Source organism: Phyllobates terribilis, unplaced genomic scaffold, assembly GCF_046119375.1.
Source record: "Phyllobates terribilis strain yellow unplaced genomic scaffold, ASM4611937v1 Scaffold_12__6_contigs__length_324123572, whole genome shotgun sequence".
NCBI classification, from domain to species: domain Eukaryota; kingdom Metazoa; phylum Chordata; class Amphibia; order Anura; family Dendrobatidae; genus Phyllobates; species Phyllobates terribilis.
The window spans coordinates 281,419,829-281,437,025 of NW_027362772.1; the positions used below are offsets into that span (position 1 = coordinate 281,419,829).

Below are 17,197 nucleotides of genomic sequence, written 5' to 3' on the forward strand. Positions count from 1 at the left end.
ATATATATATATAGATATATATAAATCTATTTAATATATATATATATTGAATAGATTAAAAAATATATATATATGAATTAAGTAAAAAAAAATATATAAATGAATTAAATCAAAATATATATATATAAATTAAATAATTAAAAAAAAAAAATATATATATATATAATATTTATAAAATAAGCAGTGTAGTATAATGCAGTGAGTTGTTCAAAATGAAAAATGTCTTAGACCAAATGGGGCTGATGTAATTACTATGAAAATCTGTCAGAATGGCTGTGTAATCCTGATCAGAGGTGAACAGCATCCCTTTCTTTCTTCTGTGGCAAACGGTCTTCACTTTTGTGCCTGTGATCGTTGGCACCTCTGGTTGCTCATTATTCATCACGCTAGGCCCGAAACGACGTCATGAAGTCGCACAGCCTGTTAAAGGGGTATCCCCATTTCCAAGATCCTATCCCTATATGTAGTAGGTGTAATATTAGCAAATACCTCCAATTATAAATGTAGTATAGTTCTTCTGATAAGCGATGTCACTTACCCCATGTGCAGGGCATTGCAGTAGCTTAGGTATCCTTGGTTACGACCACTCATATAGTGACAGTTAGCTAGTTGCTAGTGGTCGTAACCATGGATACCTAAGCTACTGCAATGCCTGCACATGAGGAAAGAGACATAGCGGATCAGAAGAACTGTACTACATTTTTAACTGGACGGATTTGCTAATGTTATTACACCTACTACGTATTTGGATGGAATCTTAGGGATGGGGATGCCCCTTTAGGTGTTATAGGTGCCCCAGGATGATGGATGCAGAAGTGCAGACCACCTGCCACGGAAAACCAAACTGAGCACTGGACCAGGGCAGCGCAAGCAATCAAATTCCTCATCTCTAATTAATCAAATTTAAAATGACCATTTGAATATCAGGTGGGGAAAAGAAAAACTTTTAAAAAAAGAATTATGTGATGTTTTTTTTTTTTTCATTTAAGTACACCAGCCTCATCAGTTCTAAGAGATCTAATTAAATATATATATATATATATATATATATATATATATATGTCTGTAGTCAGAATACTGCTTGTAAAGAAACTTTTACTTCTATGAAGAAGCATGTCATAGCAGCGGCTGCCTGCAGAACCCTTCCCTGCCGAGATGAACAGGTCGGTCGGGCCCTCCGGAGCGGCAGCTCTGATATATAAAGGGGGTGACTGCTGCCGTCCACAGGGGTCCTTTAGACTGCAGTCTATCGGTTGTGCGTTTAATGGTTTTCGTGTTGTCCCCTTACTGTCTCGCTGCAGACAACCCCTTTAATACAAGAACTCCCGAAATGGTGCAAAAAATCTGTAAGCTCATGGGGGGGGGGGACGTAGGCTAACTTTTCTGGGGGCTGCTGTGGTTGATGCTCTTGTGCTTTCCATTTTATTATAACATTTCTCCCTGCCGTAATTTTTTTCCAGCTTGAACATGGGCCGCTTCTCTCCCTCCACAAATTACGACCAGACCCATCTACACCCTCACGTGTTTTCTGACCAGCCGAGGCCTCCCCCATCGGGATACACAAGCCAAGGAAGCGCAGGATACAACCCTTCTGGTGCCGCCGGGTTTTCTCAAGCCTTGAAAGTCCCTCAGCTAGAACAGTACCCCGCTTTCAGTGCGACGCCCCAACAGAACTACCCCACGTCTGCTCTGCAGCAAGCTCTGCTCTCTCCTACCCCCAGCACCTACAGCCGACATCACCAGCAACTGCCGCACATGCTGCAGGGCCTGCTTTCCCCGCGCCACTCCCTGACGGGTCACGCAGACGCACGCTTGCCCCCGGCCGATTTCATGCAGCTCATAAAACAGCACCAGCAACAGCAGCAGGAGCTGAACGAACTGTTCAACCAGCACCTGAATCAAGTGGATGCAGGCAACATATCGTACCCGTCGCCCGCTGAGCCCTACCACCACCTCCTGCAGATCCGAGCACAAGAATGTATGCAGCAGGCCACGCACGCACCGCCGCCGCCCCGCTATCATCCCGCCATGCTGCATTCAGAGAGCATGGAGGAGGACTGCTCCGGGGAGGGACACAGGATGAGCGAGGCAGAGACAATCAGAGGTTTGAGCAAACCCCTGCAGGAGAGCGGACATGATGACGCCGAGTCTCTTCTGGGGTCCATGCGAGAGCCGGAGCGGAGTACAGCGCAGTATCAGCCTCAGACCTCGTACAGCAGGACCAAGCTGGCCAGCAGAGGTAAGGCCGAGCCGGAGGCAGAGACCACACAGCGCGCTGGCTATCACTGCCCATCAATGCTTTTACTGCACCTCCTGCTTGTCTTTATGGCCTGTTATCCATCTGCCTCTTGGACTTTCATCAAGAAGCCGGTCATAGCCTTTATGCACACTGCACTATCACGGTTAACCCCAGATTTACTGCGCAATCCCGAGCCAGGGGGTAGAATAGAAGCAGTCCTACATTGTATTAACCTCCATACGTAAAAAATAATCACGAATGGATAGTCTGCGCGCCGTCTTTACACCTACAGATCTGCCACTGCCGGGTTTCTGAAAGCTTCCCGTGCCGTTCACAATATCTGGGACGGCCGGGGGCGCCATTCATGAACGCTGGGGCGGCCGGGAGCGCCATTCACAAGCACTGGGACCGTCAGGCACCATGATACTAGAAAGTTTAGACAGTTTTTACCAGCCACTTATTCCCCAATTATCCGGCGTTCTTCATAGGCTTGCATGTAATTCGGCTGCATTTCCAAAAATTTCAAAACTAAAGAATCCCTTTTTACTTTTCTCCATTGCTGGATATTGAAAGGAAACCGAGTAACGGAAGAGGAGAAATGAATGATAGGAGTATACCGGAGAGCACGTTGTCTGCTAAGCAGGATTTTTTGCTTGTTCCTGAAATAATTTGGCTTGTAGAAATCCTGCAGAGAACACAGGGTTAATCTCTTCCATTTTTTGCTTGGTAGCCGGGGCTTACCAGCTGTGTACTTTTGTCCTGCTGCAGACAGTTGTGTTACAACCATGTACAGGATAGTGAGGACGAGGGGAGAAATGACTGAATGCCTTGCACTCATGAAGACTTAATGCACTAGAAAGCTGTCAGCCAAACGCTCCTGCGTTCTCTATGAGAAAGCCGCCGACTTATATCTCTGCCGGTGATCGGCATGTCCCTTGACAATCAGATGGCCAATGCCCCCATACACATTACAGTGTCGGCCTAACCTATAGATTAATATCAGATTGGGGTAAGACAAACCGAGCTGATTGCAGCCCCCGCTGTGACTGGATGTACAGTGTGTACAGAGCCAGAACAGCACAGCGTCGTACACTGTATAGGGGCCTTTCTCAGGTCAATGGGAGCCGAGCTGCAGTACCAGAGTACGGCCACTACACTGTGTGTGGTGCTGTGCTGTCTCTGCTTCATACACTGTGTACATCCGGGAGCTGCGGACAGTAGCGGTGCCGAATGTCTGACCCCTAAAGGAAAGATCATTAAAATAAAAGTCCTGGATAACACCTTTAAGCAAAGACGTGCCTTAATAAAAAAAAAAAATATATATATATATATGTATATACACATATATATATATATATATATATATATATATGTATATACATATATAATGTGCATCTCACTAAATTAGAATATCATCAAAAAGATAATTTTATTTCAGTTCTTCAATTTCAAGCTGTTATAGAGTATTCTAATTTACTGAGATAATGACTTTTGTGTCTTCATTGGCTGTAAGCCATAATCATCAACATTAACAGAAATAAACACGTGAAATAGATCACTCTGTGTGTAATGACTCTATATAATATAGGAGTTTCACTTTTTGTATTGAACTGAAATCAATTAACTTTTTGATGATATTCTAATTTAGTGAGATGCACGTGTATATATACTGTATATATAATTATTTTTTTAATCAATATTTAGTCTTTTATTAATATATTTCATGTTTTTACTCCAGCGAAACAGGAGACAATCAGCATACAGTGAGATGTTTAAAGTTTCCCTATATTGGTGCTTTCCTCCTTGTGCTGCTTTTTGGCAGGAGACAATTTTTGGCTTGCAGAACTAGAGATTGTGTTAGTGTTACCCCACCTCCTACAAGCGAAAAAAAAAATCATCATATTTTACAATTCTTTTTATTGTTTTTCATCCAGGGGGGATTTTTGATGTTTCCTATTCTGTAGAATTGTAGGATCTCCCTCCATACTAACGTCTTATGGCAGCAATAAGCTGCCCGAGTTCATTAGGTGAATGCTGACGGATCCTGCTGATGGTCCTGGGTCTAACAGACAAGGAAAGCCAGACGGCTCCTGCGTGACGCCTGCTCGGCCCTTTATTTTGCCTTTACTTCCCTATGGTATAAACGTGTTTATTTGAGCTAAACATCAACTTTTTTTCTTCCCCCTTCACCCCCCAGAACCAGGACCTTCGGTAAACTGCATGGACAGAGTGTCTCCTCCTCACGTCATGGAAGTCCCAGACCTTAACGGTGTCCCCTACCCTCCACGGTCCTCCCCCAGCGAGAACCCCCGGACCAGGATGCTGCAGCGGCACCACACCATCCAAACCAGTGATGATGCCTATGTATGTATATGGGACTATGGGGGGCCAAGCACGTCAGTAAGGGGGCCGCCCTTATAGCCCGGTGTGCTCTCTTGTAGGTGCAGCTGGACAATTTGGCCGGTATGAGTCTGATGGCAGGTAAAGCGCTAAGCTCGGCTCGCATGTCTGATGCCGTTCAGAGCCGCTCCTCGCTCATGGGGAGTCAGCAGCTCCAGGATCAAGAGGGTGAAGGTGAGAGTCTCCTCGTCCATACTTTCCTATTTTCACCACGACGCAACGTTCCTTCATCTTTTTTCTTTTTGTCCCATATCGTGTAGGTTTTTTCTTATGTGCATATTCACACTAGTTTCTATCTCAAGCAGATTGTGAGCGATCTCCCGAAGAGACGGAGCTGTCGGTGATCGGAGACGGAGGACAGCACCTTGCCACCTCTTGTTACCCCGCCACCATGCTGTTGGGATACAAACACACCGATCTGAATTTCAGCATGGAGCAGGCAGGAGTGTGAAGGGAGGTACGAAATCCCAAGTTCTTCATTTCTGTAGTTTTCTGGACCTAGTTTGCATCGTGGGGTTGGTCTCTTCTGGGCAGGAGTTTTTTGTTTTTTTTTTCCCTTTTTTTCCATTTGTGGGGTCCTATCTCATATGTTACACTCGTCCGGTCCCTTTTTAATAAGAAAAACTTTGGACAGGTTCGTTCCCTCTAATCCTTTGTAGCTAGTGACGTGATCGTCTGGGGTATGGAAAGCGGCAATGCCAACATCCCTGGTGGGCTAGAACCATTCTCAATGATTAGGCAAAGCACCCTGTGCTGGCGCAGAGTTTTAGGTATTAATACAAAGGGGGTGTCCATCCACCAAAAACCTCAGAATGATGTAAGATAATAAAATAAAAAGTCATACTCTCCTTAGCAGTCACTTACCCCTGTTCCAAAACTTCCCAGGTCTCCTTCTGTTCTCTGTCCTTCCTTCTGGGTCTAAACCGACAACTGACCATGAGCAGCCAATCACTGGCTATAGTGGTGTAGCTTGTTCACTACGATCGCCAGTGATTGGCTGCAGCTGTCACATTACAAAGAGCGGAGGGGAACCAATGAGGTATTACAATTTTTAGTATTTTATACCGTTCTAAGCATTTTTTTCATAAACTTTTAAAGATTAAGTAAACTTTTTATTTTTTTTTTTAAATAATATTGTTCAGTGTTTATTATACTTTGCAAATCACTTAATTACAGTAAAAAAATAAAAACTGCATTTAAGAGGCTTCCAAGCTTTCGTTGTTGTCGCCCCCCCCCCCCCCTCCCGATCCCCATTCTATTTTCCTGCATTTTTATGAGAACATTCTCATGTGGAGTACAGATGATGGCAGTGATGGGTGCCATCTCCAGCAGTTTCTTAGTGACACAGGTGCTGAGCTGACCCATCACTGCCATCAGCTGTACTCCACATGAGTCTGAAATCAATGCAGCTGAAAGCAGTATAGGTTTGGAAGCCACAAACATGCAATTTATAATTATTATTATTTATTTTTTTGTCGGAATGAAAACAAATCACTTAATAAAGAGTGATTTGCAAAGTTTCACAACTTTCCATGCAGAACAAAAAAATAAAGATTCCAAGTTGTTCGTCTACGTAGCTGGTCACACTCCTTGCTTTGATGCTGGCAGTAATTTTCCTTTTGTTTTTTTATTTGCAGGCTCTCGTCAAGAAACAAGAAGGTCCCATCTTTTGACACCAACAGTATCTGCAGCTTTAGCGCCAAATTTCATCTGTATTCCTTCCCTGAACTGACTCGCCATGCCCCATCACATCACAGACTTGTTCTTAAGGAAGAGCCCCTCATACTACGTCCTTGTGTTTTTATTTCCAGTCCTTCTCCATTGGAGGAGCTTGAGTCATCACACACAGAAGGGCCGGGATTTTTTTTTTCGTTAAGATAGGTCTGTGATCTACCGCCTCTACAGGCAGCAGCAAGAAATGGAGAAATCTTGCTCCAAGGCGCTGGGGGATAAAATAAGTAATATTGGCGGGGGTGGGAAATATTTGGTGGCTGAAATACAGAAACACCAGCAAAGAATTCACCATAAAAGTACGGCACCTACTGTGTCGAGAGAGACTGCAGCCTCACAAGGGTCGGGGCTTGTATCCGAGCATGGATGCAGGAGATGCCGGCACCCGTGGGTGACCAGTGCACGTAAGACTGATGTCCAAGGGTGGCCTGGCAGGAGCAGATAGTACCTAGGGTGGAGTGCTGTAGTAGGAGAGGTTGGCACCTTGGCCGAGAGCCTATACTTCTCCATACACACTAAATGGATACATTCGTTCTCCATCTTGGCTTACAGGGTTATGTTTACCCGATTGGACACAGGTCTGGAATTATGACCTCTCACAAGTTCCAAATTTTTCACAAATTGCACTATTTAATTTTACTGAGCAGGTAGTTTTGATTATTTTTCTTTGTTATTCCAAGCCAAAGAGAGAGAAAAAAAATTCCTTTCATCCCACTTGCTAAAATAATATAGGGTAGGAAGTATGTGCCATTTTTATAAGTTGTTTTTTTTAAATTACTTTTTCTAAAGTTTTTGGCCCGAGTTTAGGAAGCTTTGGGTTAGCACTAGATGTGGTCAACACACTAAGGCAAGGGCAGAGTGGACTGGAGAGATTCGATAGGGAGTATTTCTGTATGACCTATGGATGAGCATTTCAATTTGTTTGGCATCCATTCTGGTAATCTGTTGCAGCCGCGTGTCTTTACATCTAGCGCGTCTGGCTTTTTTCTACCCCTCACACAAAGTCATGATTCTATGGGGGCCTAGTAAGCACAAGAGACATCTTGGATGCTGGGAGCAGAAGCGATGCCTGGAGCCGAAGAGGAGCCCGGATGCCTGGAGCAGAAGAGGAGCCCGGCTGCCACAAAAAAACAGGCAAAACGAATTGCTCATGTCTAATACAAACCCATAGAAATGGCACTAAAGAATTCTGAATAGACCTACGTAAGATGTTATTTCCAAGTGGGATGGAGGCAACACAAGCGATATTTGTACTTGTAAGGGTCCTAGGTGACCCTTGAGAACAGCGATGTTGGCACCATGTTTTGCACATGATAAAGCTGCTGCCTTTCGGAGGGTGTTCTGGTGATACGACGTGCCATACCAAGTGATTCCTCATCGCTGAATCCAGTGTAATAAGATAACATACAACTCTAATTTTATTTATGTAGATGACGAGCAGCCATAGACTCCTTTATGGTTGTGCATCGACGTAGGATTAACCTTACGCCCTGGGTGCCAACTCCTCCTGCCCATCCACTTTTCATAGACACGGAGCCCATGCCGGTGCCCGTGAGGCCCTTGGGAGATTAGGCCTGGTGCAATATGCTACTTATTTTACATATGATTATTATTTTTGTTTTGTTTTTTGTGTGTGTGTGTGCGCGCGCGTTGCGTTTCGTCAAGTCATCGATCATGATCGGAATTAACCCGCTCATTGCACACTTGGGAATGTCGTCATCTCCATGCAGCAGCGAGAGGGTCTGAGACCAGATCATAAAGTGTTTCCTCGTGGAGTATGTGTGGGGACTGTGTATATATGTACGTGTATATAAGTGTCTGTAAGGATGTATATATCATGGGGGGATGCGTGTGTGTATATAAAGACATGTGCTTCTACAGATCTACAGCTTTTACTGGTTGTGTCATACGTAGCCTTTTATGTCCGCTGTTACAGGACCTTAAGGGATGAGTCCAGGACAACCGTGCAGATATTTGCAGCCGGATATGGGTGTTTTTTTATCCCCCCTTCCTGAGAGGTCCGGCCATAAAACCAGCTCACATTTTTATTGATGTAAACAAGACCTTGTCCTGTGCTATCTCCTTGCAATGTCTATATCTCTACTTATTCATCACACGCACAAAGGTTTCTCGTCCTCCTCTCTGTTGGCTTTCTGTTAACCAGTGTTGAATTTTGCTGCGTCTGATCAGGGTTGTAATCCCAGGTCAGCATTTATCCACCCTCCCCTAAAACGAGACCTAGAGCTCATTTTACGAGCAACCGGTCACTTATCCTCCATGCTTTGCCGCCTCTCGCACTACCCGTTCCTCGCCCTTTCGCCACCTTTCACGTAACTTTTTTGCTCTAGTTCCCGCGCCGCCATAATACCAGAAGTTGACGATACAACCGGCTGGCTTTAAATTTGGAAGTGTATGTTGGATACAGTCTATATTTTGCATCATAGGAAGCCGTCATATATGGGGGGTGACTATGGTAGGGGCAATATGTCTTTACATACCGGTGTGTGTGTGTGTGTGTGTGTGTGTGTGTGTGTGTGTCGTCCCTGCACTCCTCACCAATTCATTTCAATTTTTTGGCCCAAAGAGCCTCTCTTTTCTCTTACAAACACAAATATATATGGAAAAAAAAAATTATATAAAAAATATAAATATATATATATTTGAGAAAGAAGAAAAAAAAATAATGCACCTGCTATCCCGAGCAGGCTCTCACCGCATATCTCTCGTCTGACATAAGAAATGTTTCGTCCCCCTTTCCCTTTTATCTCCGTTTTTAATTTCATCGTTCTTTTTTTTTTTATTATTTTGTCTCCCTAAATGTTATGAAAAATGTTGTTTATTGGTAATAAAAAAAAAAACAAACAAAAAAATAAATAAAACGAAACAAAAGTTTGTGTTTTAAGAGGGCAGAAAACGCAGGTTTGCATGTGGGTCTCCACTCACGGTGTTCATTTTCTCGTTTGTTCTACATGTTTTCTTATCACCTATTTTGTTATTTTTTTTATTTTAGTCCTTATGACACCAAAATAGATCTATATAAAGAGAAAGATATATATAAATATAAGTATATAGCGATTCGCGCCTTTTAGTTTTGAGTGGGGGGGGATTAAATTGGCAACGGCTGAAGACGAGCTACGGGAGGGACATCGGAGGGCGGATCCCGTGCTGATGTACTATAGACGTTTCCATACCCCGGAGATCATTCCATACTTGTGTCACACACACACCGCTGTCAAGCTCGATTTGTAAAACTTTCCCATACACTTTTGACAAGACCTTTTTTGATACGATCTGGGCAGTCCGCGCGACTTGCTGTCGACAGGACAAAGTTTAGTGGTCATTGGTTTTTTGGTTTTTTTGCTAGCCCTTTCCCGAGACTTGCCTATCGTGTGTTCCTATTACGATCGCCGTCACTTTGATCCTTTTTTTTTTCTTTCAATGCTGCCGTACCTTCTCATAATTTAAAAAATGTTATTTTTTGCCTCTCCCCCCTTTCCCCTCGGCCAATTCCCTCCCGGCATGTGCACGAAATAATTCCATTTTGCTGCCTCGGAAAAGAGTTTGCAGTAAAAGATGGGAAGCGGTGGACTTCGTTTCAGTGTTGTAACATTCGGGTGTAGGTACCTCGAGGCCGCGGTAGCCCCCCGGGTTACGAACTCCCTGAGTTCTTTACAGCCTGAGTAATTATTGGCTATCTTCTTGGAGTAATGGTGGATGTTCTGTATCTTTGAGTTGCATGCGTTTTATATGCATCTTTTCTCTTTTACTCTTTCTTTTTTATTCTTTTTTTTTTTCTCCAGCTCCTTTCCGGTTTATTGCCTGCTATTCACACATTGCAGGGTTACCCTTCTAAAAAAAAAAAAAAACACTTTATGGGAAGTGATATCAATTGTACTGGCTCCTTGGACATTGCCGTTTAGATCTGCAGGTTTATCAGTCAATGTGCATGGGGGGAAATCTGGCCTTTGCCCCCTCCATGGTTTGTGTGGACACAGAACGTTGTGTATTCTAAAATTTTTGGCCGATGAGTAATTTCTTAGAAAGCGGGGGTGTACCTCAACGGGAACCTGTGTTCTAGGAAACGACAGGTATTGACAAACCTGCAGAAAAGGTTGGGTAATGGCACTGATACTCGGGGCATGTGCACTTTGCTTTACGTGAAGCTGGCTTGGAGACAGTTTTCGATAAGGAATTATGCATCTGCCTTATAGGTAAAGTTATTTTTTGGCCTTTGGGAAGATATCATCATAACCCTGCAGGAATGGAAGGAATTTTTGGCCATTGCAAACTTTTAAAATAAACTTTATTCTGAGCTTTTAGCCATCTAATCTGTATGTCCGGCTTTACCATATAGAATTGGTCCTGATCCTACACAGTAAAGCCAGACATGCAGACCCGCCACACATACACCCGCACACTCTGCTTTGGCTGAGCATGCATGTATTCTCAACGGGGAGGCGTAAAGGTTCCATACACACTTTCCAGCCTCCTTTTGTATCGGGGGGTGGGTGGGGGCTTTCCAGCTTGATGAGATTGGGCATGTTGTATTTAAAGTCCAATCCAGAGGTGTCTGGCAACGATATGTTCCACCGACGAGAAGACATGCACACTCTGCCAAAACTTGAGCATGCTTGTGTACGGGGAGAGTTCAGAAGGAATAGCCGATCTTATCCTACCAGTTTGGAGAAAATAAATGGGATACAGTCAACAAGGAGGGTAGATCAGCTAAACATGGCTACCAACTCTACCCTCGAAAATATCTTGTGGGTTGTTCTGAAATAAAGAATAAAATCCTTTAGCCGCTGCCCTTACTTGCTGATAAAATCCGAATCCGAGATATTTATTTTTTTAAAGATCTGCACGGTGGGAGATAAAACCCAACAGAAGTCAAAGCAATATGCAGGAACGTGCTACTAACACTGCGTCCGGATGGTCTGATGACTGACGATCACCATTCTCCAGTACCTTGTTTTGGGTCTTAGATTTCAGCAGTGATCGATGTTTTATAGATCAAAGTATCCGCAGGTTCAAATTGGCGTCAGAATGGTAGTAAAGCAATTTTGCAACGAAGACAACAAGTGCAACGTTAGGGTAAGGCCAGACGGAGCGACTGTGGCGCTGCTGGTGGAAGCTTTTTACAGTAGAACTTGCAAACCTGAGCGACCATTACAATCCAGTGTGCGGTTTTTGCGGGTAAAACAGATGTTCTACTCAATCAGTATGCTGTCGTATTGTTCAGCCATAGGACAATTTCACACGCAACCTTCTGTGTGATTAAAGATTGACTACGAAGGCTGGAAGGGCTGCGGGTCTTCTGACCCAAACTCAACGCCCTCATATGGGCTCAGGAGATCCGCGGGCAGTGCGGTCATCGCATGCTGCTCGGCCAGTCAGTCATAGGTGTGAAACTGTCCTTACCTTGCTAAAAGCATACAGACGTCTTCCCAGGTCACAAGTATGCAGCCTGACAAATCTTTTGAAATTCGAGTTTGCCGGCTTCGTCAAATTTTCCCCACCAAGGTTCGATTTGCAGTGAATTTCATGTACTCCAAAGCCTCCAATTGTCTTGAAATGGCGCATGTACCGCTCCTAGGACAATACTGAACACTTTACAATCAGTTTAAAGCCAGCACAGCCTTAGTAAAGTCCAAGCGACTCAACATATATTGGTAATTGGATGGGAGCTGTTTTTCACTGCTGTCCTGTCACACACTATTTATAATGTTTCTTCAGTGTTTTATGCTTTTCTCTCCCTATGTCTGTTGATGAGCTGTGACGTCCTCTCACTATCCAGATTCGCCACAAAACTGGCTGTTACATTCCTTGCCTCTGCTTTTATACAGGCTATGTATGATATGATAGTCCCAGGTCATGTGAGCCTTCTCTGGCCGATGCAATCTTCTCCTTTGTGTAAAGAGGCCAGCAAATTTTCTAAAATTCTACCCGAATCGGATTCACTTTGAATAGATTCGCTCATTTCTATTTATCTCCCGAACATAACACTATTGTATGAATTTTATTATGCTGGTAGTTCGGAAGAGCAGACTTGCAATGAGGCCGGAACCTGTGGCTGTAATACGAGCGCTAAAAAGCAATTTTATTTTTTTCTGATTTCCCTCATGTGTTAAAAAGTAAATTAACATCAATTATAAAATTATATGGAAAGATGCTGGGTGGCAAACGACAGTCTGAACAAAATGACTGTTCAAACCAAGCCCAGGAGCACGGGACACCCTTGGCGTGACTGGGGCAATTCGGCACAACTCTTTACCTGCTTGTTTTTCCATCCATTTTGCTCTTCCTTGATTTACAGGATCCAGAGAACGGAGGATATAGATTAAAAAAAGCAGTAAATGGGAGTGAACACTGAACAGCTTGGCCATGGCAAGGGTACACCGAGCGTCTGTGCTTGGAATGAAGAAATATATATTATTATACACTACCGTTCAAAAGTTTGGGGTCACCCAGACAATTTTGTGTTTTCCATGAAAACCCATACTTTTATTCATCAAATGAGTTGCAAAATGATTAGAAAATATAGTCCAGACATTGATGGAAATAATGATTTTTATTTGAAAGAATAATTTTCTCCTTCAAACTTTGCTTTCGTCACAGAATGCTCCCTTTGCACCAATTCCAGCATTGCAGACCTTTGGCATTCTAGCTATTAATTTGCTGAGGTAATCTTGAGAAATTTCCCCCCATGCTTGCTGAAGCCCCTGACACAAGTTGGATTGACTTGATGGGCACTTTTTGCGTACCATACAGTCAAGATGCTCCCACAACAGCTCAATGGGGTTGAGATCTGGTGACAGCGCTGGCCACTCCATTACAGATAGGATACCAGCTGCCTGCTTCTTCCCTAAATAGTCCATGCATAATTTGGAGGTGTGCTTTGGGTCATCTTTCTGTTGTAGGATGAAATTGGCTCCAATCAAGCGCTGTCCACGGGGTATGGCATGGCGTTGCAAAATGGAGTGATAACCTTCCTTATTCAAAATCCCATTTACCTTGTACCAATCTCCCACTTTACCAGCACCAAAGCAACCCCAGACCATCACATTACCTCCACCATGCTTGACAGATGGCATCAGGCACTCTTCCAGCATCTTTTCAGTTGTTCTGCATCTCACAAATGTTGTTCTGTGTGATCCAAACACCTCAAACTTTGATTCGTCTGTCCATAAAACTTTTTTTCAATCTTCCTCTGTCCAGGGCCTGTGTTCTTTTGCCCATATTAATCTTTTCCTTTTATTAGCCAGTCTCAGATATGGCTTTTTCTTAGCCACTTTGCCCTGAAGGCCAGCATCCCGGAGTCGCCTCTTCTCTGTAGACGTTGACACTGGTGTTTTGCCTGTACTATTTAATGAAGCTGCCAGTTGAGCTGTGAGGCATTGATTTCTCAAACTAGAGACTCTAATGTCCTTGTCTTGTTGCTCAGTTGTGCAGCGGGGCCTCCCACTTCTCTTTCTACTCTGGTTAGAGCCTGTTTGTGCTCTCCTCTGAAGGGAGTAGTACACACCATTGTAGGAAATCTTCAGTTTCTTGGCAATTTCTCACATGGAATAGCCTTCATTTCTAAGAACAAGAATAGACTGTAGAGTTTCACATGAAAGTTCTCTTTTTCTGGCCATTTTGAGAGTTTCTTAGAACAAACAAATGTAATGCTCCAGATTCTCAACTAGCTCAAAGGAAGGTCAATTTTATAGCTTCTCAAATCAGCCAAACTGTTTTCAGCTGGGCTAACATACTTGTGTAAGGGTTTTCTAGGGTTTTCTAAACATCCATTAGCCTTCTTACACAGTTAGCAAACACAATGTACCATAAAAACACTGGAGTGGTGGTTGTTGGAAATGGGCCTCTATACACCTATGTAGATATTGCAATAAAAACAAGACGTTTGCAGCTAGAAAAGTCATTTACCACATACACTATATACATTGTTAATTTCTGATTCATTTAATGTTGGCTTCATTGAAAAAAAATTTTCTTTTCTTTAAAAAATAATGACATTTCTAAATGACTCCAAACTTTTGAATGGTAGTGTATATAATATAATTTTTTTTTCCAAAACATTATTTCTTCCGCTGCACACAAGAACATGCACCAAGAATGACTTGTCTGTAGACTCACCCATACAAATGCTCGCTCGGTAGTGTGCTCGTGTGCTGTATGAAGAGGGGAGAAAGCCCTTGCCAGACACCTCTGGTTGCAATTTAAGCATTGAACTTCAGCAAGTCCTCCCCCTGTTCACGTCAGATGATCCCACAAAAATTTTGCATATGGGCCCTTGGACACTTTGGCCCCAATTTATCATTGCCTTTGCACCTGTTATTTGTCAATTTTTAAGCATTTTGCACCTTTTTTTTCGTTGCACCTAACTGAATATTCTCTTTAAGGTTTTGCTTCGTGGATGGAGTTTGCGATTCCATTTTTGCCTGATGCTTTTTATTTTTTTTTTTTAAAAAAGTTGTGATTGGTGTATCAAAATTTTGCACAATTTCACTCCAGTCCCCACTTTGGTCTATTTTTAGGTCTGCAAATTTTTGCACTTAAAAGTTGCAAAAACCGTTCAGGACTTGACAAAAAAAAATATTTTTTTTTGGGCATTGCAACAAATTCATGAATTGTGTGCACTATTTTGATGAATTTGGTGCTAAAAATGGCAACAAGTAAGACAAAAAAGGAAAGTAAAATGCAAATGATGGATTGGGGTCTTCAATTTGATATTTATTGGTCTCTTTTTGCACTGTACATTCATTCTTGACAAGGTACTGGAGAATGTGACGTTGCACAGCCCTGTATTAAAGGCCAGGATTAACCTTTGACCGTACGACTTCTACTTGCCACGTCCATGACTTAGACCGCGCATTATTTTTTAAACTAGAAAAAAAAAAAAAAAAAAAAAAGCAGGCGATAAATGCCGTTATCCTGTATTTTTTGTAAAAACGTTTGCTGCAAGTGATTGAAGGAATGGTAAGCTTCTATCACTGGAGCCCATTACAGCTACTTGGTCCCTTTTTATTTTGTCCTTCCTACAAAGATCCTGTATAGTATATTGGGATTTTTTTCGGTCAGTATTTTCTTTGCATCCAATACACGCAGGAATCCGCTGAATGTAACAAAAACAGCTCTCGATTTTTGTCCGAAGTAATGATTTCGTTATGTTTTACTGGTTGATATTTTTCATTTTATTTATGTTGGACTAGACAAAAAAAAAAAACTACAAAAGATGTATTAAAATGGCTGTTTCAGTGATATATATTTTTTTTCTTTTTGAGACGTCAGACAATGATTTTTTTTTCTTTTTGGGAGTGAATTCCTGGAAATAAACTTGTGATATGCAGATCAATCACTCTCTGGTTTCATATTGATTTTATAGACCTGGGCTTAATTACGAAGGGGCAGTCCAGGGTTAGAGACGAGGGGGCTGCAATTTTTATTTTTCTTGTTTTTAAACTAAAACAATGCTGTTATTTATGAGTGATAGCTGGTACCGGATATTATACAATTCCTATGAACAGAAAGGACCGGCAATACCAGGATCCTGTTGTGTAGCCATTGGTGGAACTAGAGTCCGTTGGGTCTCGGTGTAAAATTTGGACTTGAACCCCCACCTGCATTTTGGTCAGATATGTGCCCTTGCAGTGTTCTGGATCCTATTAATACAGACGTGTTCACCCCCCATGTAGAGATGTCTACCGTCCCGGGGGCCCCTTCCGGGGATAGTGCCCGCCGTCCCGGGGGGCCCCTTCCGGGGATAGTGCCCGCCGTCCCGGGGGGCCCCTTCCGGGGATAGTGCCCGCCGTCCCGGGGGGCCCCTTTCGGGGATAGTGCCTGCCGTCCCCACCAATACATTTCAGCTATATGTGTCTGAAGGTGTACATCCAGGGGAAATTGGTGCTGGTGTTGGTGGGCCACCCTCCTCCTCTGTAACCATGATCATTAGGCCTCTTTCTGCAGCATTTTAAAGTTTTCATCATCCACTTTGGGGCTCATGTCATAAATTGTTGGCCAAAGGGTGATGTCACTAATGTTACACTGCAAAACTTGTATTTTTATTGTGGGAGGACATGAGAGGAAACCCCTACAACTCATGGCAGATGTTTGCCTTTGTGGGATTTGAACCCAGGACAATGACAAAGCAACAATGCTAACCACTGAGCCACTATGCTGCCCACACCTCGAGGTGCTGATCATGTTTCTTATGTCGGCATTAATGATCCAGCCACCTAAAAAAACACTAATTTTGCTGTGATTGAAGAGAGAACACCAGCAACGTTTACTGCACCATCCAATACACCAAGCAGGAGCATGAACCACAAGAAAGAAACATGGTCCCCAGAATGGGGTATGATCTAGTAGTGCGGGATGCACAGGAAAGAAATGCCATAGTCCACAGGAACAATACACTTAGTGACCTCAAAGGTCAGCAAAACTGGAAATCCTCTTCCTGATAAGGGATCCTCAGGGTTATTGGCCTCAGTGTCATCACCCTCTGGGCAACTTGCAAATCAATGCAATGGATCTCCTTCCCGGGAACCTCTGTGCTGGCCCTAGCGTTAACTCCCATTATATTATACGTTGAGGTCTTCCAAAAGTCTAGATCTTCCAGTAACCATCAGAGGTACTGGCCATAAGATCCGCTACTGTTTTGAATAAGGATCCTCCTGGAACCCTCTTTAAAACAATGTACTGCATGCGAACATCTTAACCATTGAATTCAAGTTTTCCATTCAGTCCCATTGCCCCCTGGTGTATAACCTCCGGCACCTCACCCCCCAGTGTATGACCTCCGGCCCCCCACCATGCCGTCTGCCTTTACTA

The 17,197-nt window shown here is 43.2% G+C and overlaps 1 protein-coding gene across 2 annotated transcripts in view; it reads left to right on the forward strand.

Annotated features, from left to right (window-relative positions):
- Window positions 1–15,283, forward strand: part of SIK3 (SIK family kinase 3) — an 83,862-nt gene extending 68,579 nt beyond the window's left edge. Inside the window, exons 21-25 of one of the 2 annotated variants that reach the window (XM_073657084.1) lie at window positions 1,461–2,239; window positions 4,437–4,603; window positions 4,681–4,813; window positions 4,942–5,096; window positions 6,277–15,283. In XM_073657084.1, coding sequence (XP_073513185.1) covers window positions 1,461–2,239; window positions 4,437–4,603; window positions 4,681–4,813; window positions 4,942–5,090 — 1,228 coding nt within the window. In that variant the 3' untranslated portion in view covers window positions 5,091–5,096; window positions 6,277–15,283. The remainder of the gene's footprint in view (window positions 1–1,460; window positions 2,240–4,436; window positions 4,604–4,680; window positions 4,814–4,941; window positions 5,097–6,276) is intronic. The other variant, XM_073657085.1, reaches the window with a different exon arrangement.
- Window positions 15,284–17,197: the final 1,914 nt, after the last annotated feature.